This window comes from Cuculus canorus, chromosome 2 (genome assembly GCF_017976375.1).
Source record: "Cuculus canorus isolate bCucCan1 chromosome 2, bCucCan1.pri, whole genome shotgun sequence".
Taxonomy (NCBI): Eukaryota; Metazoa; Chordata; class Aves; order Cuculiformes; family Cuculidae; genus Cuculus; species Cuculus canorus.
This window is the reverse complement of record NC_071402.1, coordinates 21,677,312-21,702,830: the sequence shown is the minus strand read 5'-3', so window position 1 is coordinate 21,702,830 and position 25,519 is coordinate 21,677,312. Positions and strand designations below refer to the sequence as shown.

General features: G+C 39.4%; 2 protein-coding genes across 4 annotated transcripts in view; both read right to left on the bottom strand.

Annotated features, from left to right (window-relative positions):
* Nucleotides 1-11,358, bottom strand: part of DPYS (dihydropyrimidinase) — a 38,036-nt gene extending 26,678 nt beyond the window's left edge. Inside the window, exons 1-3 of one of the 3 annotated variants that reach the window (XM_054059494.1) lie at nt 11,253-11,358; nt 4,642-4,917; nt 781-939 (exon numbers count right to left, since the gene is read on the bottom strand). In XM_054059494.1, the coding sequence (XP_053915469.1) occupies nt 781-939; nt 4,642-4,917; nt 11,253-11,330 (513 nt within the window). In that variant the 5' untranslated portion in view covers nt 11,331-11,358. Of the gene's footprint in view, nt 1-780; nt 940-4,641; nt 4,918-4,983; nt 5,041-5,805; nt 5,887-11,252 lie in introns of those variants that run through there. The other 2 variants (XM_054059495.1, XM_054059496.1) reach the window with 2 other exon arrangements.
* A 2,750-nt stretch (nt 11,359-14,108) lies between these two features.
* Nucleotides 14,109-25,519, bottom strand: part of LRP12 (LDL receptor related protein 12) — a 46,547-nt gene continuing 35,136 nt past the window's right edge. Inside the window, exons 4-7 of the mRNA XM_054059294.1 lie at nt 24,961-25,163; nt 19,001-20,102; nt 18,264-18,396; nt 14,109-16,304 (exon numbers count right to left, since the gene is read on the bottom strand). Of these exons, the coding sequence (XP_053915269.1) occupies nt 15,444-16,304; nt 18,264-18,396; nt 19,001-20,102; nt 24,961-25,163 (2,299 nt within the window). The 3' untranslated portion in view covers nt 14,109-15,443. The remainder of the gene's footprint in view (nt 16,305-18,263; nt 18,397-19,000; nt 20,103-24,960; nt 25,164-25,519) is intronic.

Below are 25,519 nucleotides of genomic sequence, written 5' to 3'. Positions count from 1 at the left end.
TTGGTTTTATTGGATTTTTCAGGATGATTTCATTGTTCTCTGCTAAGGCTGTTTCAAATGCACATTCTTCAGACTTTACTGGAGGATGTATTTCACATCTTTGTTTTGAGCCAGAAGTTGTGTCAGTCTGTTCAGTGCACAGAATACCAAAGGTGAGGTGTTTGCAGAGTGAAGATTTTGGCTTATATCTTTTGAAAGCTAAAAATTAGGAGATGTACTTACATTTCATATTTAAAAGTGGAATTTACTTAATACATCTATTTACTGATGCAAGCTCTCTGAAGATCTGAAGTGATTTTGTAAAACATGGGTCTCGTTCAGCTAAATGTCAAGCACCTGAGAAGCTAATTTATTCAGTAAAGCTTTCAGGCTATGAGCAAACATTCACACACCAAGGATGGTTCTCCAATATGTAAAACCCAACCACACACAACACCAAGACTCAACAAGAGTATAGATTATCAAGTGTTCAAGTAACAAAAGACAAAACGTATGCAAACACTTCTTGCCCCTTCTGGTCTGCCTGGTCTTGATCTTGCACAACTGCTTCCTTTTGTGCAGTACTATCTAATGATGCAGGCTATCTGCAGGATTTAGTTTTTTCAAATACATGTACTTTGAGAAGGATGTGGATTATTTCAAACGTAGTTTTAAATAGAAAAATACACTTACTACTATAGTAATACTACCTTGCTAGCAAGCTATGTTTAGCATGTGAGGACTAATTCAAAGCAGGTGCAGCACCAATCCATGGCACTGAAAATCAGCTATTGTGCCTACCTTGTCGCTCCACCATGTAACTGCCACATGCAGTCCATAATCACAGCAGACTTTAGGGTCTGCCCAGCTTTTCCATGTGTCAAAAGCTTCAATAAGAGAACAGCCTTTCTGAGGGATGGCAAAGTCGATGATCATAGTGGTTCCTCCTGCTATAGCAGCCTGAAAGCAAGAAAGTTAATATTTAGCAATCAGAGGCAATGCAAATTTCCTCCCACCCCTTGTAAGAGGCTAATTTGGGTCGCAACACCATCTCCGATTCCCTGTGCAACGTTTAATCTTGATACACTGAAAAGCCAAAAGCCACTGAAGAGTTTTCTGGAGTAAAGTCTGAATTTGCCAAATGATTGTGGAGATTAATTTCACCTCCTTTGAGAAGGATGTTCTCAAACAGCTATTCAGGAAACTCATGGGGGAAATTCCTGAAGAAGTTTTTGCACACGTACAAAATCTTATCAAAGATTTGGAAATGAGCATTCATCCATCGGTGAGTTTCCTTAAGCAGGTGGGAACACTGAGAAAGGAGTGCCAGAAGCCCATAGTCAACATGAGAAATGCGTGCTCAGAGCTTATGTAGTTGAAAAAACAAGCACATGTAGCAGGAAAGTATTAAGGGGCTGATGCAAAATGAAAAAAATGGGTTCAATTTGAAAATCCATCATGAAAATCCCCATATTCTTGATTAACACCAAAAGGAATTGTAGTGTTTTTATTTTTGTTACTGACTGGGTATCATTTAATAAAACTGCATAGCAAGTTTTGAAACAGAATAAGGAATTTACATCTTCCACATAAATATATGTAAGTAAAAAAATAAACAAAAATTTTACTTTATGTATATTATATGCATCAAAAATTAGGTTTTACCCAGTAAGTTTTACTATCCTTTATGGACAATTGAATTGTTACTTCTATTTCCTTTGAAAGATCTTTGTTAGTCACTCTCAGAAATCAGATCCTCGGCTAATAGAAATCAATCCAATGTAGAAATTCTTTTGCTGTCATTGTTGCAGTCTTCCAAATTAGCCTGAGAAATCCTCTCTATTGCTCTGAACAACATCCCTTTGCACAACAGGTACAATCAATTCAGATCAAAATGTACACAGTCCAAATTCCTGCTAAATTACACTTCTTGTTTCTAGATCAGTCCCTTCCTTCCTTCCCTTGCCTTAGCAATCTGAAGCAAAAATGTCAGTATATTTTGAAACCAAAAAGGAGTTTCGAGAGTGACATAAATGTGTGAATCTGTGATTAATTCAGCAGAATCTTGTCTCCAAGAGAAGTTGTTGAAACTGTCAAATTTTTTTCATTGAGACAGATTGACTTCTTGTTTGTTAAAGAAGATTTAAAGAATACTTAAAAAATTCAAGAATAAAAGTCATTGATTCCAACTCCACCCAAAGTCTTTTTTTCCCTTAACATCTTTTCCCCCCTTTCTTTGTAAAGAGAGGTATTTTGTTTCTTTATTTATTCAACTGAGTTAGTCTTAGCTAATCATTGTAGCATACTTTGCAATAGCTGGAACACAACCTTGTCTCTCTTGATTCTCTTGCAAAAGTATTTGGCAGGTGATGACCTCGAGTAAACAGCTCTGAACATTCTCCACACTTTAACCTGGGTTCGGTTTTACAGTATCTAACTTTTTGACATCTGATCACTACTCTGGATCTACAGTCTTCTTTTAGGAACCAAAGTGACTATCTAGACATCCATTTTTTTTTTATTTTTTTTTTCCTGCATGCAGGTTATGATTTGCAGTTCTCCTGTCCAGTGCCTCAAAAAGTTAATCAAAAAAAACCCCTATATGTAACTGAAACTACTACCTTTTTGTTTTCCAAGTTAACACACAATTTATCTTCTTTAATTTGGGATTTACAGTGTGGGCACGTGCATCTGAATTAGTCTGCATCTTTGGTCAATGGAGGCACTTGAAGAATGAGAGCTCTTACACCCCAAGCAGACGTCTTAGGAGAAAGCTGAAGTCATTGCTGTTTCTTTTACATGTTTTCTCCTATCAATCAATGTGCATTGTGCAATGCCACATTTCTAAATACATTGTTGATAATTAGTTTACAAAAATGTTCTTCACAGAGAAATAAAGGATTGTTGCAGAAAACGACAAAACATTAACACACATCTATTTGTGTACAGTAAGTCATGTAGAGTAAGTATTCCAGAAATCAAGTTCTGCCCTTCACTCAGTGAGGAAACATAGTTGGTGATGTCTGTAGACAAGCAGAACTGACATTGTGGACTTGATTTAAACCTTTTCTCTCCATTTATCACAAAAACTGCTTGTGGAAGCCATTTGGGTAAGTACATTTTTTTTTCAAAAAATATTTATTGTCTATCTGAAAAAGACAGTGTTGTTAGGTTCACATAGTAATAAATTCACTCTTTTCTACCATACAGCTACCGAAGTGACTTAGTTTGGAGGAAAAAAAATCCCATGATCAAATTTATAATCCCTTTCCAGCTATCAGTTCTGGAGGTGGAAATCCTGTGCTGTGGCACTTTTATATCTTATGTCTAACTTGGAGTACAGGTTATGCTTGACCTAGCAGGTGTTTTCGTACAGCAGGAATGATCTGCTGAGATGGACAAAATAATCTTTCATCAAGGTTTCGCAGAATAATTACAGTCTCATTATAATGAGCCACTCTAAGTCCTGTGCTCATTGAGAAAAACAATTCTAGCGCTTTCAGCTACCCAGCATTTCCACTCCAAGTAACAGCAGCTATACCAGCAAATCTATCTTGAGTTGAAAGAAACATCACTATTGAAAGAAATACACCAGCAATTTAAGGACAGCATATAGGTAATTTCTAGTCCCTTCGGCACTCTGGGCTCAATGTTTAAAAAGCCTTAGAATATGGAAATTTACACCACTCTAATGCATTCTCATTAAATGATGGAGCAAGCAAGAAATGAAATTTCCTGTTAAAGAAGACAGTCAGTCTAAGGACTGCAAACTTTAAAGGTTCTTAATAGTTGCATATTTACTGCACCACACCATTTGCTAAAATGAGTTTAATTTAACTTATTTCAACTCTTTAAAAGAGGTAGATTTGTATTTTGCACATCTGAAAAAAATGCATATCAATGAAAATAATTTCTTTAGAAGGGATGCATGAACATTTTCTGTTTTATAGCAAACTCCAGTTCTGCTGTGAGAGGGACAGGATAGAACAGGCTCTCTGAGGATACTGGCTAACAGACAAGCCACTTCATAGGACAATGTGATCCCTTCTGTGTGCAAAGGATTTGACCTGGCACTGCAAAATACAATGTTAATGCAGGGAATGTAATAAGATCAGTTAAAACACTAAAAAAAAGAACTCCAGATTTAAAGCTGGGAGACATTAGACCCTTTCAGAAACTATATTTGAACTGGACTTCTACTGAGTGACACTGTAGGGACAGAAGCGAAAGGCAGAAGAAAAACTGTAAGTCCCTAATGCTAAAGGAGGACAAAAACCAGATTACCACAAAAGCACTCTCAATGCACTGAGGAGTTTAACTGCTGCTTTACATAACCTTTGCTCAGCAAAGCATGAAGCTCGTTGAATGTATGGATGCATGTTGTAGACTGCACGGCAACAGCTAGCGGAAACAACTGCACCTAACATTTTCCATCTGCAGCCAGAAAAGCCTCTGAAGGAACCCAAATAACAAACTGGTTGAAGATGCACTTCTGTGTATCCTAACTGCTTATAAGGATGTCCCAGCCAAGGGGCAGTAACGATTGTCTGCACTTGATTCAGACATTATTCTCTCGTTTAGAAGTAACACTGAATAGCCAGCAGACAATCTTTTTTGAGAAAGCCCAGATGCACACACAGCCAGATATATATGCACACCCACCTTGGTTCCTGTATAGAAGTCATCTTTTGACCTGCTACCCATAAAAGGGAACTGCATGTGCGTGTGAGTATCGATACCCCCAGGAATCACCAACTTGTTGGTTGCATCCAGCACGAGGAGTCCGGTGGGCGGCTCAGGGTTTAGGTTTGGTCCCACTTGCTGCACCACTCCATCTTCCACGTACACATCAGCCACCACAGAGTGGTCATCATTCACGACTTTTCCCCCCTTGATCAGAAGTCTCTGCTGAGCCAGTTTTGAGGGTGGCATGGGAGCCTAAAAGACAAGAATGAGGCTTCAGATAAGGAAGCTAGTCTTGCCTGAGAGTATTTCACTGCTCACCCTTCTCCCAGAGCAGCAGATTATCTCCAGATGGCTCTGAACAAACACACACCACACAGTGTTATTTAAACAGACACCAGGGGAATTGCCCCCAGTGCCCTTGGCAGCTCCACCCACCACCTCCAGTGGAGCACCAATGCCCAATGAATGCAGAGATCAGGTGTACAGACTAGTGGCAGAGAGCTGGCTTCTGGACCATTCTACTCCAGACTCTTTGCCTGGAGAAAGAGGGGCCAAGCTTCCAGGAGGATGCAGCTGGCTTCTCACGGCGCTCACTCCAGTCTGCCCTGTATACCCCGGGGTTTCAAACATGCTTGGCTGTTTTGAAAATGTGACCATTCATTGGCTTGTGGTGCCCAAAGGTGACCCGTGCTGATTGCAACAGGGTTTGAGGAAATCGATGGTAACCTGAGCTCTCCACAGAGGTGGCTGGGGATCCTGAGGGTGACCCAGGCTCTCACAGAGCTGGCTGGGAGCCCAAGGATAGCACAAACACCCTGCAGCAGTATCTGCGGAACCTGTGGGTCCCACCTATGCAGAGGACCCAGGAGAGTGCAGGGCAGCAATAATCCAAGTGTCACATCCAACTCAGTTGAGCCTCTGCAGATCGATGTTGTGGGGTCTCCTCTGCTGCACCTGACTGAGCCACCACAGTGGCCACTGGCATCTGTGTCTAGGCTGTTTCTCAGAAGAAGATATGGAGCACAACCCTCAGGACCCAAACAGTGACCCCCTCCTCCCAATGCCGCTGCTTGAACAGCACACCAGGCTGAGGGAGAGAGCTGCTCAGAGGGTTCGGGAAGCTATTGAGCCTCTCCTCACCGTCTCATCAGAGGGCCTCAGCACCAAGGGGGTGTAGTCCCTGGCGAAGAACCAGATGAAACTCATCCTCCAGTAGTTGTTGCCTTGTGTTGCTCCCCACTGCCTCCCGCACACCCCCGTCGTCGTCGTCCCCCCAGCTGCTGCAGAACCGCTGCCCCTCACATAGTTACTGCACAATCGCTGGGGCCCCACTCAGCCCCACAACAACCTCCGAACCCCCAGGCTGTGCCTGACCCGCTCTGCCCCTTCCTCAGTCCTGGGGCAGCAGTGCACACCAGGCAGTGAGATCCAGGAGAAAGCGGGGCTTCTGCAGTGGGTTTCACAGGGCTGGTGTGACCCTGGCTGGGAGAGGCAGATTGTGTGCTTCAGAATATTGACCTGTAAAAAGAGGTGGGAAAATAAAATTAAGATGGCTAGAAAATAAGATGGAACTTGGAGCAGATGAAGAGGAAAGACCTGCTCTACACTATCCCAGAGGCACTTGCTTTATGGACTTTTGCCACTTCTCTCCTTCAGTAACCCCAGCGTTTGCATACTCAGCAGTGACACTGCTCAAGCATGTTCTCCAGTCTGCTGAGCACCAGCATCTTCAACCCCTCGACCTCTTCCAGTTCAGCGACGATGGCTTCAGAAGATGGGATATTGACTCTGAAGGCTGTGACAGGGAGTGCACAAATATAATAATAATAATATATAATGCCAAATAGACACTTAGAGAAATTACACTGGATCTGGAAAATGCTCACCTTCCCATCAACATGTCAACTTCGTTCCTTCTGTCCCAGTGGACAGGAAAGCAGTACTAGAAGTTTGCCTTTGTATCTGCACATCCCAAATTGTCTCATCTTTTGCCTTGCCTTTGTACTATGGGACAGAGATCCACCGGGATTCATCCCACCACACAGTGACAGAAAAGGTCAAAACTAGTTTAGAAGACCAGGGCAGAGAATGAGGACAACAGAAAGTGAAATGGCCCAGGGGTCTCAGAGCAGCTTTGTGGTGCTGAACACACAGGAAAGGGTAAGCCGCACCTACCCTATCTGCTGCACTTAAAGCTGGTAAGAAGATAAGGGTCAAGGTGCTGTGATGGGAATCCAGGCAGGAACTCTGGCTCACTGATTACAATCATAGAATCACCAGGTTGGAAAGGACCCACTGAATCATCAAGTCCAACCATTCCTAACACTCCCTTAAACCATGTCCCTAAGCACTTCATCAACCCATTCCTTAAACACCTCCCGGGAAGGTGACTCGACCACCTCCCTGGGCAGCCTGTTCCAGTGCTCGAATCAATGTGGTGTTGATGAGCCAGGAACAGCTGAGATTCAGCAGTATGATTATTCAGATGAAGAGCAGAAGAAGAAAGATGTAAAAGGGTAATCAAACTATGTTTCTCTAAGACCGCTAGAGAATGAGAAGTGGTCCAGGTGGGCACTGAAATGGCATAACAGGGCTATACTTTGAATCTGCTGCTGCTGAGGCAGCGAACCCATTTCTCCCACCATGCAGATGGGCACCTGAATAGCTGGACTGCCAGGGATCTGGGATGGGTGTGCCTCAGGTACAATAGTTTCACTTTGTCTAGATGAAGTGACCTTTGCTAAATGAGATGAGGGGGTGACAAAGACAGTTCATTTGACCACGACCATGTGCAGTCACAAGGTGTGAAGCAGTCAAGTTCGTATGCCTGCCAAAGAGTATTTAATGACTCCAAGGGGAATAGCATCAATAAATTATCAAATATTTATTAGCCAAGAGACTTCACCCTGAAACTCCCAGCTCAGTGCCAAAGCTGCCAACCTAAAGCAGTCACTTTCCTACTGTATCTCCCAAGCCAAAGGATATTTAGTTATTTCTGCAAAATGAGTTTCTACATGGCAGACCTAGACGATCACCTCCAGGTGTATGTTCTTGGGCTAGTGGCAGTGGTAAACAGTTCCTGCTCAAATCCTTCAGCCAAATTAGGGAGAGTGAGATTAGAAGGCAGCCTACCACAGCACAGCAGATTATAGTAAACACCAAGGTATTCGGTTCCCTTTTTTTGTGTGTTGTGCAGGAAGGTACTGATATGATTTGACACCTAAATGCATGAAGAGTAGCGCAGCTCAAAATTCCATTTACCTCTGTTTCTGAATGGCATCGGGCTTGAGCTTTGTCTCTCCACCTCTGATTTTCTCCTGGCTAATTTAAACTTTGTTGATCCTATGAATAAGCACCTAAACCTTCCTACGTGTAACTTCATGCCTGACTCAGATCTGCAGGTTTCACAAATCAGCAAGGTAATTGAGTGTCGGGTCTTAAAATGCTGTTTCTAGGAAAACTAAATTTATCCCAGAGGTGGTTTTGTACACATTAATTATGTTAGTGGTAGATAATGACATACTGTTTAAGCAGCCCTTTTATTTAGTCCATTTGGACCAACAAGATAAAATCAAATCAGCAGCATTTACGTATATTTAGTAAGTATTTGATATTTCACATCTCAGCTGTGCCTGGAAAGAATGGTCTGGTGGGACAGAAATAATCCAGGTGATACCACGAGAAGACAGCTGGCCACATAATTCATTGTGATCACTGAATAAATGTTGCTACTGCAACAAGGCCTTTGACTCCTAATTGGCTTTGGAATCTTCACTCACCCCCAAACTTTTCATGCTTCTCTTTGCAGAACATAAAACCAATTTTTGCTCTGTAATCTGTGGCTGCATTTTTGTACTGGGTTTGGCTGACAGATTTCTTCATAGAGGCTTGTATGAGGCTATGTGTTTTCATGCTATGGATTTGTGCTGAAAGCAGTGTTAATAAGATAGTGATGTTATTGCTGAGCAGCACTTACAGTCAAAGCCAAAAGGCTTTCTCACATCACCACGGTGAGTACGTGGGAGGTGCACAAGAAGATGGAAGGGGACACTCCAGACCATACAATGCAATAGTCACCAAAAAAAAGCTAGGAGAAGGAAGAGGAAGTGGGGACGTTCAGAGTGATGACATTTGTCTTCCCAAGTAACTGTTGTATATGATGGAGCCCTGTTTTCCTGGAGATGGCAGAACATCTGCCTGCTGGTGGGAAGTAGTGAATGAATTTCTTATTTTGCTTTCCTTGCAAGTGCAGCTTTTGCTTTACTTCTGAAATTGTTTGTATCTAAAACCCCTGAGTTTTTGCACTTCTACACCCTTTCAATTCTCTCACCATTCCACTAGGGACGAGTGAGTGAGTGAGCAGCTGTGTGATGCTTAGCTGCCAGATGGGGTTAAACGACAACTGTGCAGAGAATTTTCCTAAGAAATATTTACTCATTCTAAAGATATTACATAGTAGTTCAATTAACTGAGACATTGCAGAAAGTCATCAACTGCAACCTTGAACTTGAATCTTATGCTAATGCCTTTGTGGTCTGCTGCAAAGTAAACAATCCTGGAGATCTAAACATTAAAAAAGTCTTGTTTAGGGTTGCAATCACAGAAGTCTGACCAAAGAGGTTTCTCAGTAACCTAATGATTAACTTCACTGATTTAATTTTAAGATGAAGTACCCTGAAGAAAACCCAATCCAATCTATCATCTACCAGAAGAAAATAATTAAGCAAAGCGAGGAAAAGGTTCGCAAAAACCAGACAACTGAAGTTTGGAACATTCAGAAGATCTTGAGTACATCTTCTGAAGGTCATTATAATCTCATTCTTATCCTCTCTTTGCTTCCATTTTCATGTCCTTCCTACTGTATCTTTTTTCTGAAAAGTCTTTCTTATGATCACTCAGTCTTTTTCTTAAGCCAAAGATTTGTACTGGCATTAAGCTTCAAGTAAAAGTATGTGGAACAGAGATCTATCTCAAAATGCCGGAGATGCAGACAAATAGGCTTTTGGACAAACAATAAAGATGTTTTGTGACCAACTAGAGACTGATGATAAGCAGTGGGGAGAAAAGTTCAGCTAAGGAAGGTACATTATTAATCATGTTTTCCATTTTTGACAACTTTCCTCCAATGAAGAATGACTGGATTATAAGCAACATTTTCAGCTGAAGAAAATTAACAGACAAGACACCACTGACTTTCAGTAATGCTGGATAAAGGCACTTGGTTTTGGATAAACAGTGTAAAAATGTGTTAGTTTGAGGTGAACTCAGGATTTGCAACAGGGACTCAATGGTTATCTCCTCACATCTTCTGAAAGTGAATACTTTGAATACTCAGTAGGTGTTTATCTGCAGTTCCTATAAAGAATATGCAATGCCTGTTCACCTCGATTTACTTTCACACACACACACACAGCTCTTTTCTGCAGTGGGAATTTAATATTCAGCAAAATCAAATGGTCTACAGGTAGTTCTGCCTGGAAAGTCTTTGTAATTGTGATAAAAGTCATGTGTCTCTCATGAAAAATTCATAACTAGTTTTCTGTACTATTTGGTGCTGACTACTTTTGTGAGACTGATTTGCAGACAAAACAAATGGTGATATTTTAAAATCTAATCACTAAATGCTTCTTTAGTTATAAATGCTCTCCAAAACTAGGAAGTACATCCTATTGGTTTTCTATAATAAAGCAAGACTGAAAAAAAAAGACCACAAAAGGAGTTGATTCCCACAGTTCCACGTCATCTGAACAATTATAAATATGCTCTTGGGGTAAATACTGAGCCACATCCAAGCTCTTAGTGCCAGTCTTTTCCCAAATATATTGCAGGTGAAGCTGCAGCCCATTAACATCCAGCCTTGGACCCCACATCTGCAACCATCCTATTTTAACAAAGCAACAACAGTGAGTAACTATTCAGTCTCATTTTAATAACACTAAGTGCTTCTTGCTCAACACAGGAGACAGATCACACACAGCACAACCAAGGGAAAAAAACCAAACCAGGAACTGAGCAGAGCAGCGTCTAAGGAGTCATAATACTATGCTGTTTTCAGTTTTCATATAGTGGCTTACTCTATTACTATGATTAGAAATCATAGAATCACTAGGTTGGAAGGGACCTACTGGTTCATGGAGTCCAACCATTCCTAACACTCCCTAAACCATGCCGCCCCTCAGCATCTTGTCCACCCATCCCTTAACACATCCAGGGAAGATGACTCAACCACCTCCCCGGGCAGCCTGTTAAATCCATGAGACCAAAGACAATTCCACTCAGATATTGAAGTTCTAGCTCTCAGGACTCATCAGATGTGTCAGTTGCTTCCTGGTGGATGATCTTAGTCAAAAAAGCCATTTCCAAACCTCAAGAAACATAACCACAAAGCACAGAGATTAGCTTCCTTTGGAAACTATTATTTTTACTAGTAAATTACCCGGGAAAAAATGTTGCAAAGTGTTATTCTATTGTTTTGGATGGTTCTCAAACACAACATCTGTCTTTTGAAGGAGTATCAAGTCAGAATTCTAACTGCTGCACATCATACCAGGCAAGAGAAAGCAAAAGTGAACACCTTTGTTCCTTACCATACCACTGCAGAAATAAGACGTTGGTTTATGACCTTCCTCATGATCCTGTATATTGTTCCTGCTTTTGTTTCTCATCTGATGCTCCGGAACAACTTCCTTGAACTGCGACTGTCAAAGGTCCTTAACTGACTGTAATAAAGATGACATGTTTAAAACAACAGGCGTTACCCATTATTCTGCTTTAGTTTTTACACCTGGATAAGCAGCTGAGTTTATTTCTGCATTTCTGTTGGCATTCCTTCAGACAGACACGACTATTTAGTTGCAAAAGTCCAAATGCAACTCTACTAACTGCCTTACACCTCTGTAGCACTACAAGTCAACAATGCTGTGACAAACCCTGAGATTTCTGGTCTTGGCTCAGACGCCTGCCTCTTAGGAATAAGATCCCTGAAATAACATTACCTAATTTTTTTTAACAAACTTATTCCTTTGTCCTCTACATTTTGCATAAGAAATCATTATTATTTGTTAGAAAGTGCACCTTGAACCAGAACTCCTCTTTTCCTTCTTTTATACATTCCTGATTTGACATGCATTACCCACGCCAATTAATTTTTTTTTTGGGGGGAAGGGGGTGTCCTACTATTGCTTATCTCAAAAAACCCAAAATCCTTTGTACAATGTAACAGATTATATTCCTTTAGAGTTTCTAGTCCATTTTATTATAACTCTCCAATCATCCAATCATAACTTCTTAGGAAAAGCTAACTACAGTAGTCAAATCCCAAAGGAGGACAGAAGGAAAGCAGTTTCAACTATGGATGTGCTTACTTCTCCATACTTTCAGTGACTTTGCGAAGGGACAGACTCCTCCTTTGTCCTTTCAGAACATACCCCATTTAGGGCAAATGGATTGTAGATGATAGTCTGGAGGAGTTCAGTTACCAACTGCTTATTTTCAGAAACTGAAATGTAAAGAAGAGACAGCAAAAAGAAAAAAAATATACAACCATCCCCCCAAAATCTTCAGAACTACAGGAAGACTACTGAAGCTGTTAAAGACGTATGGAAAATGTGCAGTACTTCCTCAGGATAACTGCAGCAAACAACTGCAAGAGAATCAAACATTCAGTTTTCAGAAAGGAAGCAAAAACTCAACAGGAAACCCCACAATTAACTTTGATCTGCAGTAAAGGACTCACTGAGAAAGTATGTATCCCCCAAACCTGAACTGTGATTTTCCTAGACTGAAACCAAGCTTTGCCACAAGTTCTTGCTTTAGCATTTGGATAGAAGTGGAAAGCAAGGTGCTGTAACTAATTCCAGCACCCTCTCCAGTAACCCGTTTTTAAAGAAGAGTTATTGACAATACTTGCTGAACTTCCTACTGAAAACATACTTCACTTTGGAAACAAAACAAGCCCTTTTAGCATTGGAGGGTAAATCAGCTCCTCCTCCCCCAACCCCCCCTTAATGTTTCAATGCAAATCAAATGACAAGAAAAGCATGATGTGTGAAAAGGAACAATGATAAACTCCTTCCATGCTTAGAAAGCTTTACGTGAGGAGAAAACTCGCCTCACAATAACCAACATTCTTCAAAGCTTTCAGATGAAAGTGATGTACTACAGAAAATATTTCCACAGTGAACCATTCTGATTTTTCTTCAAAATGCCCTGGCACTGTGTAGCACAGCTAAACCAACAAACACTTGAAACACTGATTCAAGCAGCTCCAAAATAAAAAATGACACAACAGAAGCCTCAGTAAAAAAACCAGAAACTCAAAAAACCCCACATTCCACCCAGCCTCCCCTCAAAACAAAGTAAACCAAATCACTATTAATAAAGATTTAATCACTCCCTTAAGATTCACCAAGAAAAAAAAAAAGTCACAAATTAGCCTCATACAAATATGAATTTTATTTACATTTCTCCAAATTCTCAATCAAATCCAACTTCTTGTTAAATGTGTAGCATTTCTCCTTTAAAACAAATCAAATGTGTTCTTTTTACATTTGCAATATGGAGTCCATAGGTACATGCTATTTGGGGCTTCCAATGGAACAAATTTAAATCACTATATGCGTGTGTAACACCAAAGGTATTCTGTGAAGACTTTCATCAAAATGTATCTGCCTCGGTGACAAACATTTCCATAATCACTTTCTAATGACAATTAGTTAGGAAGGCTGAAAAACCTATTTTATACCAGGACATACTGTTCACATACATTTCAAGGTGTGTTACCATGTTCATATTGCAAAGTTGCCTGCTATATAAGCAATGCCACTGAAATCAGACTAAAGATTACCTACAGATTTAGATATTATTCAATGTGAATAAAAATGGCCATTGATGACTTTTACTTGGGTATGTGTAATTATGGGCCAAATCTGTACCTGATCTGGTACCTGTGTGATGTGATCTGTTCTGAAACCGCATGGGTTATTATAATAAAATCTTTTACAATTGTATTGCACATAAGTTCCTCAAAAGCACAAATCTACATAACTGTATCCTGAACTCAGAATTTATCCACTAAATCTCATTAATAAAATCAACCAGATGGTAAAATTGTTTATTTTTATCATCCCAGTGTCTGTGAAAGAAGAGGGAGAAGATATATACACTTTGGAATCCATTCAATTATTTCTTCTGCATGTGATTTGTACTTCAGAGATGAGGATTTTTAAAAAATAAAATAAAAAGCCAGACAGACCTTGGATTGATCTTTAAAAGTACCTCAAAAACATAACAAAAATTCAATTTAATTTTGATACATATTAAAACATTTTAGTCAGTTCTGCCCGACAGCATAACACGACAGAAATGCACAAGACTTTAAACATGCTTTAAAATGACATTCAACAAAGTATTTAAAATTTAATAAATAGCATACAATCACACACAAATACATTTCATACTGGATCTTTAAGCCTACTAAAAACAGACTGGCAAAGAATAAATAAAACAGTAGTTGACATTTTTGTTTTTAAAAAGTGTAGATTCTTGTTGTCACGGTAGTAGCCACATATTAACCTGCTTATCACAAAATTGGATATTATGAACTTTTTTCCCACTGATCTGTTTCGCTCCAACATGTAATATGATTAAAAAAATACACTAAAAGGGATTTTGTATTTCTTTTTAAAAAACAACCAGTCTGCAACCAAGTAAACCAGTTTTTAAATACAACGAATAAATAGGGGAATTAGTAAAGCAACTTCAATTGCAACAAAAATGCAACACCCCAAGAAAAGAGCCATGGAAATATATAGCCATTGCAATATTAGACAATAATAGTACTTAAAGTGATAGTGCTTGTGCACTAAGCTCATTAGAGACCTTTAAATGATTTTAGTGCAAATCCCTTGAGTCCAAACAAGCTTTATACCCTACAGTATTAGGGAAAGATCTATTACCAGTTGGAACTTATTCTGTAGTGTATTTGTACATATTGGATATTTAAAGAACTAACACATATTGTAATATCTTCGGCCCTTCTTTACTTCAATCAAAACTACTAATGACTGGGGATTTTACATACTATTTGACTGTACCATATTAAATGGTAGTTTAGCAAAGTCAGTGCTATAAAAGCTTTTGCCAGTTCATCTACTGCGTCTAAATTTCATAAATCATTACATTTTGTACTTCTGAAAGAAAAAAGAATGCTCCTGGAGAAAGTTTCTCCTCCCTTTAAGTAAGTTCACATTATGATGAAATTCAAGAATATTTAGACAAAGTGTTGTATAAACTCAAAGAAAAGTACATATTTTACATTAACAATCCTTACCAGCATTTAGTATATTAAGTTACAAGCATGTTGGCAAATAATACAACAGAGTCAATTCCTAAAGGAAAATAATTCTGTACAAATTCACCTGTTAGTATGGGGTTAAACAGGCAGCCAAATAAGTCTTAAGCAGCCATGTTTCTGGTTTGAACTACAGTACCAGGATAAACTAAATTTGAAACTAAGTGGGATAACTTCAGTTTAAAGAGTAATCAGATTATACTGGATACACACACTGAAAATTCAGAGCCACTAAAATGTTCGCTCTAACAGTTCCATACCATCATCCAGTATAAGAAATGTTTAATCAACCACACAGGCTAAAATAGGTTTAACATAACATTGTCCTGGATTTTTTTAAAACTAAAAACTAGTTTTAACTGTGAAGTACAAAACAATGACAGATATTGCTCCAACTTGTACACAATCTTTCCTAAACAATCCGTACCTAGCAGAGTAATAATGCCTCATCGTCACTAGTTTCATTTTTCACTGTTGCTTCTAAGCAAGTGTCGGGTATCTGGGCAGTGTGTACGATGCCACAGCTCTCACAGGGGCCATCTCGACTGCATGACCTTACACCGTGATGTGTTGCACTGTAAGGCTGTCTAAGCCCTGGTCCTTGATCTGAGCTGAGATCAAGTAGAGGTCTTGAACAGTCATTCATGTCAAAGTCTGATGCTACATCAGAGACCGGAATTAACATTTCAACATCATCATCCTCTTCTCTTCCACTTACCCCATTATCAAGCTGTCTCAAAGGACTTTGGTTCTGATTCACTGAGCTTGATCTCCCTAATGTAAAGCGCACCCAGCGCAAGCCTTGAGTCATACGACTTAGCGCGCTAGTGAGCTGGTGACGTGCGGGACTTGTGCTTGGGGGCTCTACACTCGTCACTTCTCTTCCACTATCCGTGTTACCACTACTGCCACTTTGAGCAGAGGAGCTCCCACATGCTCCGACTGTTGCTTCTATTGCTGTTGCAGGTGGGACTTTCTGAGGCAAGGTGGCAGCAACACCACCAACTGCTCCTGCTGTGTCTCTTCTTTCATTTTCTGTGTCTGTATCATCAGATTCAATTGAAAACAGACTTCTGTGAGTATTATTTCTTTCAGTTTCTCTGCTAGTACTTTGGCTGGCATCATCTCCATCCGCTGAGACCAATGCCAACGATCCAGAATGACGTGACCTTGCAAAATTAAAAATTCGATTCCAGATGTTACTTGATCTGCCCGCAATAGGAAGTCTGATTGAGGTAAATCCTAGCTGAGATCGTACTGCTAGTCTCAGGTTTTCCAGAACTGAAGCCTAAATGAGAAGACAAGCAACAATCAAGTACACTGGCACTGTTCTAACCAAGGAAGAATAAAAACTATTACACAAAACGGCATATAGTTACAAAGTTAAATATAGTCTTAAATATAAAAATAATTTTTTTATAATTAAAAAAAGGATCCTTAATATTGAGATCTGGTGCCCGTAGCAATAGGCTATTTTAAAAATAAAGCAGGTATGAAAGAAGTCTTATTGGAAATGCTGGTCCACATAATGGGAATTAACTAACACTTTCATTGTTCAAAACTACTGTATATGCATTGGTACTTTTATGGAGTGTGAAATCATGGTTACAGAGAAAGACTACAAAGCAACTACATTTTGTTATGTACCACTATGAAAGATTGCCAATTTTGTTAAGTCCTTCAAATTCCATTACATTTTAGTTCTGAAAAATAATTTAAAATATATCCAAAGCAATAGTGGTTAACTAAATTTAAGTTAAACTAAGGATAGAAGAAAATTTCAGTAACGGCACAGCTTTTTAAAAGCTCCAGTACCAGTCTCTGACTGCAACCACTGAATATCCAAGTTTTCCAGAATTGTCTTCTCTATCAAGAGATTTCATTTTAGTAAAACCCATTTTTCCATAAGGGAAAGGCTGTGGATGTTGTCTTCTTGGACTTCAGTAAAGCCTTTGACACAGTTTCTCATAGCATTCTGCTTAGGAAACTGCCTGCCTCTGGCCTGGACAGGAGCACACTCTCCTGGGTGAAAAACTGGCTGGATGGCCGGGCCCAGAGAGTGGTGGTAAATGGAGTTAACTCCAGCTGGAGACCAGTTACAAGTGGTGTCCCCCAGGGCTCAGTGCTGGGTCCAGCCCTGTTCAATGTCTTTATCAATGACCTGGATGAGGAGATCGAATGCACTCCAAGTAAGTTTGCAGATGACACTAAGCTGGGTAGAAGCGTGGGTCTGCTGGAGGGTAGGGAGGCTCTTCAAAGGGATCTGGACAGGCTGGACCATTGGGCTGAGACCAATGGCATGAGGTTTAACAAGGCCAAATGCCGGGTCCTGCACCTGGGGCACAACAACCCTGTGCGGTGCTACAGACTAGGAGAAGTCTGGCTAGAAAGCTGCCTAGAGGAGAAGGACCTGGGGGTGTTGGTTGACAGCCGACTGAACATAAGCCAGCAGTGTGCCCAGGTGGCCAAGAAGGCCAACAGCATCTTGGCTTGTATGAGAAACAGTGTGACCAGCAGGTCCAGGGAGGTTATTCTGCCCCTGTACTCAGCACGGGTGGGACCGCACCTTGAGAACTGTGTTCAGTTCTGGGCCCCTCAAGGGTCCCAAGAAGGGTATTGAGGATCTGGAGCGTGTCCAGAGAAGAGCAACGAAGCCAGTGAAGGGGCTGGAGAACAAGTCTTATGAGGAGCAGGTGAGGGAACTGGGGTTGTTTAGCTTTGAGAAAAGGAGGCTGAGGGGAGACTTCATTGCTCTCTACAACTACCTGAAAGGAGGTTGTAGAGAGGAGGGAGCTGGCTCTTCTCCCAGGTGACAGGACAAGGGGGAATGGCCTCAAGCTCCGCCAGGGGAAGTTCAGGCTGGACATCAGAAAAAAATTTTTCACAGAATGGGTCACTGGGCTGCCCAGGGAAGCGGTGAAGTCACCAGCCCTGGAGGTATTTAAAAGACGGGCTGATGAGATGCTCAGGGGCATGGTTTAGTGGTTGATAGGAATGTTTGGACTTGATGATCCTGGAGGTCTTTTCCAGCCTGGTGATTCTGTGAAAAAAAGCCTGCAAAGAAAACTGTATGGTGCTATCATATCACGATTTCATCCAATAGCTAATCCTTAATATCATAAGATTGGCCTGAAAAGAAAAGGTAAATGCTGTGGAACAAAAAAAAAAAATGCAGATGAAAGTTAAAGTATCTTTATTTCAGTCTCACTAAAATTTAAGTAGTCTGCCTGCTATTTTGGAATCTTACCTGATTTGGTGAACAAACAGGAAAATCTTCAACTGGTGGAATTAAACCCTGGGCAATTAATTGTCCATAGGATGGAGGAGCTTCTCTTCTTAACAGTTCAGCCTCAACTCTTGACAAATGAGTTTCAAAAGATCTTTCAAAGAGAAGAGAAATTTCATAATACATAAGACTATAACATATACATAAAGTTAAATTACATGAGACTGTTATAATCTGAAACAATAAATTTCATGAGAAAGTTTTATTAATTTAATTGAAATTTAATTGACAAAGACTATACAGTAAGTCCTTGCAGTCATTCCAGTGGGTCTACCTGAGACAAAACAACAAAACCAATCCAACAATAAATTCCTAAGAAAAGCCCAAGGAAGCACAGGCTAAACATGAAAGGCACCATGAGAGATGTTGATATTTTATAAAAACTGCAGAATGCTCAGTCCTAGGGTGAGATAGTCTGTAATAGATGAAACATGCTGTTAAATACAGAATGGACGTTTAATTGCAGAAATGCAGATTTTCCATACTTTTTTTGGTAATAACATATGAAAGCTTAACTCTCAATAGCTAAGTGATCAAAATACTTCTATATCTTTTTAACTAACTGTCCAAGAAGGACCAATGCCTTTAAAAAAATGCAAGAAAAAACTGTAGGTCGATAAAAATATTTCAAATATAACAATAAAAGATATGAAAATATTTTAAAAAATTGAGTTCGTGAGGTGATCTGTTGTACTTACCTTCGCTCAAACATCCTGAGTGAGTACAATTTACAAGTACATCCCAGTGCAATGACAAGCAGCAATCCACAAATAAGACTCCCAATGACAGCTGCAGTTATTACTCTAGTGGGCACAATGACTGGGCAATTCTCTTCATCACTGCCATCACCACAGTCATCTTGAGAATCACAAACCCAGCTCTCAAACACACAACGGTTATTTTTACAATGAAAATTTCCTGGCTGGCAGAAGAAACAATTTTTTTCATCTGAACCATTAGGGCAATGATTCTGGTAGTTGCAGCGATCTGAACGAGGGTAGCAAACACCATTTCGAGAGCAGGGAAACTCATCTCTCTGGCACATGGTACAGTTGGTTTCATCCCTTCCATTTGGACAGTGCCAGTAGCCATCGCAGCGTTGCTGCTCTGTGTAGCAACCCCAGTTTCCACCGCACGGAATTTCCCATGGCAAACAGAAGCCATCTACTTGATAGGTGGCATTGAATCCTCTTGCAGCATTCACTTTGTCAGCACAAAAATGCACTCTTATCTGTCCTGAGGATGAAACAACTGTGAGGGGAGCATGAGAGTCAAACGCTGTTAGCATGCGCAATAGCCTCTGTGGATTTTCCTCTAATCCATCATATATTTTGACATAGTCTCCATACCCTGTACCATCAAGTTTAAAATCAGTGAATCGCAAAATTACTTTGCGGTGGTCACCAGTGTCTATCAGCCAGGTGCAGTTGCTTCCAGGTGGATAGAAGTCAGGATAGTTGGGAGAATTGAAAGTACCATAGAAGTATTTTAATGGCTGCCCACACGTCGGCACACCACAGCCTATTTCATCTGTTAGATCGAGACAATCGATGTTACCATCACATTTTAAAGACTCTGGAAGGCAAGTGTAAAGCTTGGTGAATGGAGAAAGACACCGGAACTGATTGCAAGCACATGGCTGAAAGGAAGAATCTGTTGGAGAATTCGCTTTGGTGCAAACTTCTTCATCTGAGTTATCTCCACATTCATCCATATTATTACATTTCCAACTTTCTGGAATACACTTGCCATTAGCGCAATGAAACTGGTCACAACCACAGTTTGGTTCATCAGATTTCCCTGAAAGAAAAAAAAGAAATTACGAAAATATCTTTTCAGAATTCAGCACTTTTATAGTTTGTGTCATATTTATTTGCTGCACCATGTAGTTCAGAATGGCAAAACAACCTAAAATTCTCTCTAACTCTTTCAACTCTAACAACTTTCAATGAGTTTTGAGATAAAATAGATTTCTCAAGTCAGAATTCAGTCAGCATATCAGTATGAGCATCATCCTTAGTTGCTTTCAGTCCAATAACTTTAACCCAAGCAAGAAAACAACGCTTATTGAGAGCGACTGAAAAATCTGGCTTCTAAGGTGCTAAAAATTCTTCACAGAAGGAGTCATTGGGCACTGGAACAGGCTGCCCAGGGAGGTGGTCGAGTCACCTTCCCTGGAGGTGTTTAAGGAACGGGTTGATGAAGTGCTTAGGGACATGGTTTAAAGGAGCGTTAGGAATGGTTGGACTCGATGATCAAGTGGGTCCTTTCCAACCTGGTGATTCTATGAAATAAGTCAGAAAAACACTGTTTATCTCCTTTGTATCACTTGAAAAACAAAGATTTTGTTGTGCAGCACCAGTTACCTCCTCAAATTCTTTCTTGCAAAAGCAGTCAGACCTCTCCTGTCTTCATATGTTCCTATCTATGGCAAGACAGAAGCTGACAGCTAAAATTACCTACTACCGTCAACTGAAGAGAGAAACTTCTAACCTAGAGGAGAGTGCAGCAAATGCAGGAACACATTCTTAAAACCCCAAAATTAGGCTTTAAAAGATAAGGATGCAACTATTGGTCCAGAAAACACGGAAATGTGGGGGGCAGGGGAGTTTTTGCTGGTTTTTTTTTTTGTTATTGTTTTTGTTTTAAATTCTGGGAAATAAAAATCAAGAGACCCCTTTATTGAAGAAAATGTGGTCTACTGGCTACGATGGCACGTGTAACATCAAGAATAAATTTTTCAGAGATTTATTTCTTGAAGTTCCAGCCATGTTAAACACTGAAGCATACCTGGGAAGCAAGCTATTTCAGGTCTGCAACAACTTAGCTGAGTCAAGCACCGCTGTATCATTTAAAATCACTGCAACTTCTAAAAACCATGATACAGACTGTAAAATTTGTTATAAAATGAACAGCCATGGTCAGTCCTCCAACAAGATCTGTAACGCAGATGGTCCTACACAGCAGTAATTCAGGAACTAATAGATAAATATACACTGTAGTTAGGGTTTTAAAAAAAGAAACAGGAGCTACAGCATGATGAACTTCCTAAACTATAAACTTTCCTAGAAGCAGCAAGTTCTAGCTTGTTTTGCAACAGAATGATTCAGATTGGAAGGCATCTCTGAACATCACCTAATCAAATTATCTGCTCAAAGCAAGGCTAACTGAAGCCTGATTGGGTCATTCAGGGCCTTGTCTCATCAAGTATTTTCAAAGTTCTGGTGCTCAACCACACAAAGTCCTCATATCTAGCCTGAATTTCTCTGGCTGCAACTAATCTGCTGTGAAAGGTCAAGTCATATCACACCTCTGTTCTCCTTTTTGCTATTTTAGTACTCTAGAATGCATTAAAAAAGAAATACTCTACCTTGAAATATTTTTTTTTTTTAAAGGGCAACATTGGCATTTTAATTTCACAAATGCTAAGGTTTTTAAAAAATGAATGCAGGAAAAAATGAAACCAACAAGAGTGATAAATGTTATAAGCACTGCTGAAGAGTGTTCAAGTCAACAAATTCACTAACAGAGTGAAAGGAGAGCAAGACGTATGTCCTGCCAGTGATTAAGTTTTAGAAAATGTTTATTTTCTAATAAAAAATAAAAGATACAATCTTCTCATTCTGTAAAACAGATAAATGTTTTTTTAATATATATATAAAAAAAAACATTTATCACAAATACATTTTATATATATATTAAAAAATATACTCACACAGATATCACCCATAATATTAGTACGGCAAAAACTTAGTATGGACCTTGGCCTTGAATTTGAAACTTGTAAAAGTGAACTACTAGACTTGTCCTGCCTAAATTGAATGAATGTGCCCCATAGGTGGCAGGCAATATAGTAGAATAAGCATAAGAAGAGTCATTGAACTCACTCAGGTACCAATTATACTCTAGCTCAACGCTTCTACATCACAGAATCTGGAACAAGGTTGAATAGAAAGCTATAACACTGAGCTGTAAATATTTATGGTATTATTATAGTAACAAAACAGGATATGATTTCAACCTAAGCTCATCCTTCTGCAGGCTTTTAAACATCTGAGAAAAGAGCTGTCTACTTGATCCTGATTTAACATTTTTAATTACCAATCCTGAAGTCATTATATCAGGGAAGTTTATATATGAATAAAAAATTAGATCATAAAATAATGAGACGTACAAAATAAGACTTTGCAAGCTGTACTACAAAGGACTAGTATAAGATAATTAGCAGAACCCATGTGCAGTTGTAGCCAAAGGACTAACCCAAACTTTCCATGCATTTACAGTCAACATAAACCTTTGTACTTATTCTTAACTGTATTTTCCACTCTACATCACCATTAGTAAAACTCCACCCCATTTCAATATCCATAATTAAGGAGGCTGATAAATTAAAAGTAGTGGAAGACAGAGGAAAGACAAGTGACAAAATTTACCCTTGTCAAGAACCCTTCTCAACTGTGATTTTGTTGTTGTTTTGTTTGTTTAAAATGAAATACAAGTATTTACCAGCAAGATATAATTAACTTTCAACAGGAATGAACTCCAATAATTCACATGGCCTATCTTCCACATCAAATTTTAAACATGGGGCTCCCTAGCAGTCCCTTATAAACCTATAATCTATATTGTTCGTCATTCCAGCACAAGTAGGTTTCAATTGCATCCATCAAGTATTATTATTTTTTGCTTTTTTCTAAGACCACATGCCACCTTTGAGAGTAGCCATAAGAACACTGAATTAAATAGTCTATCAACGAATTAACATGATCCCTACTGTATGATGCTAATGAGAAGAAATCAAACAACAAAACGACACAGTTGAATGTATAGCAAAAATGCTGTCAGTAGTTCAGGAGTCTCCTCTTCAAACTGGAAAGCAGAAACGATCAGATGATTATTAAAGCAGATTTGTCAACTCTCCTATACACAGGTCAGTTTACAACATCAGAAGACTACTCTGATTGCTGAAACACTACACTTCCATCTCAGTCATGAAATACTTCCCAAGTATCATAACAAGCACAGATAACAGGCTCAAAGCTATGTTTCAGCAAGGTTTGTTCAGAAAAAACACCAAACCAACAATCATACAGAAAAAAAACCAAACCAAAAATATTTTCTTTTAAAAGACATCAGATTAAAGTCTTAAGTACTCTAAACTTTGTACTACTGCATGATGCCAACAAAAAAAAAAAAAAAAAAATCACATGACAGTAAAACTTGCTTATGGTTGAAAACGTTGCAGTTTTTTCCAAAAAGCAGTTATGTACTGAAACTTTCAAGATTGGAGGAAAAGAGAGGAAAGGATTTTCACAAAAGATCTCAGCCCGTGGCTTGACTCCTCTGCCCATTCCATACCCTTATCCAAAATGTCTTTCCTTCTCAAAGCCCTTCAGGTAAGAATACTGCTGCCTTCCCGCTGTATCTACAGGGCAGGGAGAAAAGCAGGGCAGAAGCCAATGACTCACAGAAGATAATAGCATGTGAGTAGGCAGTTATCTGAAACAGTGGTAGAGGGTCACTCTTTAGACAGTGGCTTTTTTTCCTGATGGTGTTTTTGTGGTGCGAGAGTAACCAAAACTCAGGCAGAACATTGCCCTGAAAGCTGAACCAGCATCAAATGCAATGCTGCATAACTTCTCCCAGGACTCGTTAAGCTGCAAGGAGATACAGGATAGCGCAAACTTTCTCGTAGGCTTGAAAACAGGCTGTAGAAAGGGATAAGCCGGCCTGGAAACTTCAGGTTTATAGAAGACTGACAGGGTGGAGGAAGCCATTAGGTAAAGAGTGCAGAACACAGAACAGGAGCAAACATGACTTGCTTAGACTACAGGAGATCAGGGCTCACTCTACTGAATCTCAGAGGAGTAGTTCTGAAGATGAGTGGCACTGGATAGGTATAAGAGAGTATGAATTGTTTTATGGAGGAGAGGAGTTAAAATCTAGTACTTGGAGATTTGGAGCAGGTCAGAGAGCGGAAATCCATGATTATGCTGTTACAGAAAATCCTAGTATTGCTTAAGGCCAGTAAAAAAGTTTGGAGCTAGTCTCTCTTGGCAACAGCTACCAGAGCAAGAATTACCCACAGTCTCAAACTGTTACTAGTGGTAAGTAGCCTTATATTACATAACTGAATTATCCAAGCCAAATTCTGCATGTAGAAAACCAGGCCTATACTTGGCTACAGTAATGTATGATATTAACAGGTTTTTAAATTGAGAGGTTTCTTTAAAAAGAGAGTATGCCTTCAGGAGATGGGAAAAAATGATGCAAACAAAAAAATCCAACTATTTCTTCCTTCTCTTCCCCTGATTATGCTACTCAGAAGTCTACCCAACTATTTTAACAACTAATTTTATTATGATGAAAAAAATTCAAATCTTAACTCATGTTAGAAAAACCTTCCAAGCTACCTAGTATTAATAGTCAGCCTCCCTCCAAATCATTCACTCTGCTTATTACTGTGAACATTAATTCCTGCTCTGAATAGTCAAGTTGTGTGTGGGCTCAAAATAATTTACACAATGCATACTTACAATAGACCTTGAATCAACTACAGGAAATACTTATGCTGTACCCTGCTACAAGGAAGTAGTTGTTGAAACAGAAAACAAAAAATGAAACCATAAAACTGAACTAGGTATCATTTGAAACATACCAGTGAAGTAGGCTAATCTGAAGCCTTTTCTGGATATGCTATCATCTGAATGAAATTTGATCCAGACATGATCCTGTGTAGAGATGTATGGTGAAGGAATGGAGGAGCCACATGCTCTGTGGCCTTCAATATTCTTGTAGCTTCCAATTGTTAACCAATCTGAGCTGCATCGTCGTGATCCCTGAACATCAAAATCTTGAAAGCTGGGGGTTGGGGGAAGAAAAAAAAAAAAAAAGGTCAAAATTACTACTGAACTGGGTATTACACAACCAAGCTGATGAACTGCTACACATAAAAATGGAAATTTGCTGTAAGTGCTTCTCTGGACTGAAATAGAGACTGTTTTCTCTTACCCTGTAAGAACAGGATTTAATCTTGTAGTGATGATACTATTATTGGGACAGCAAGAATCCATTCTTTAACCAAAATATTGCGTTCACTATTTAAAGCAGTTCAGTTTTGCTATTAAAAAACATATTAAGCCTTCGTCTAAAAAAGTTATAAATAAATAATTAATTATGTTAATGAAATTGTCTTTATGAGTCTCATCAAAGGCTTT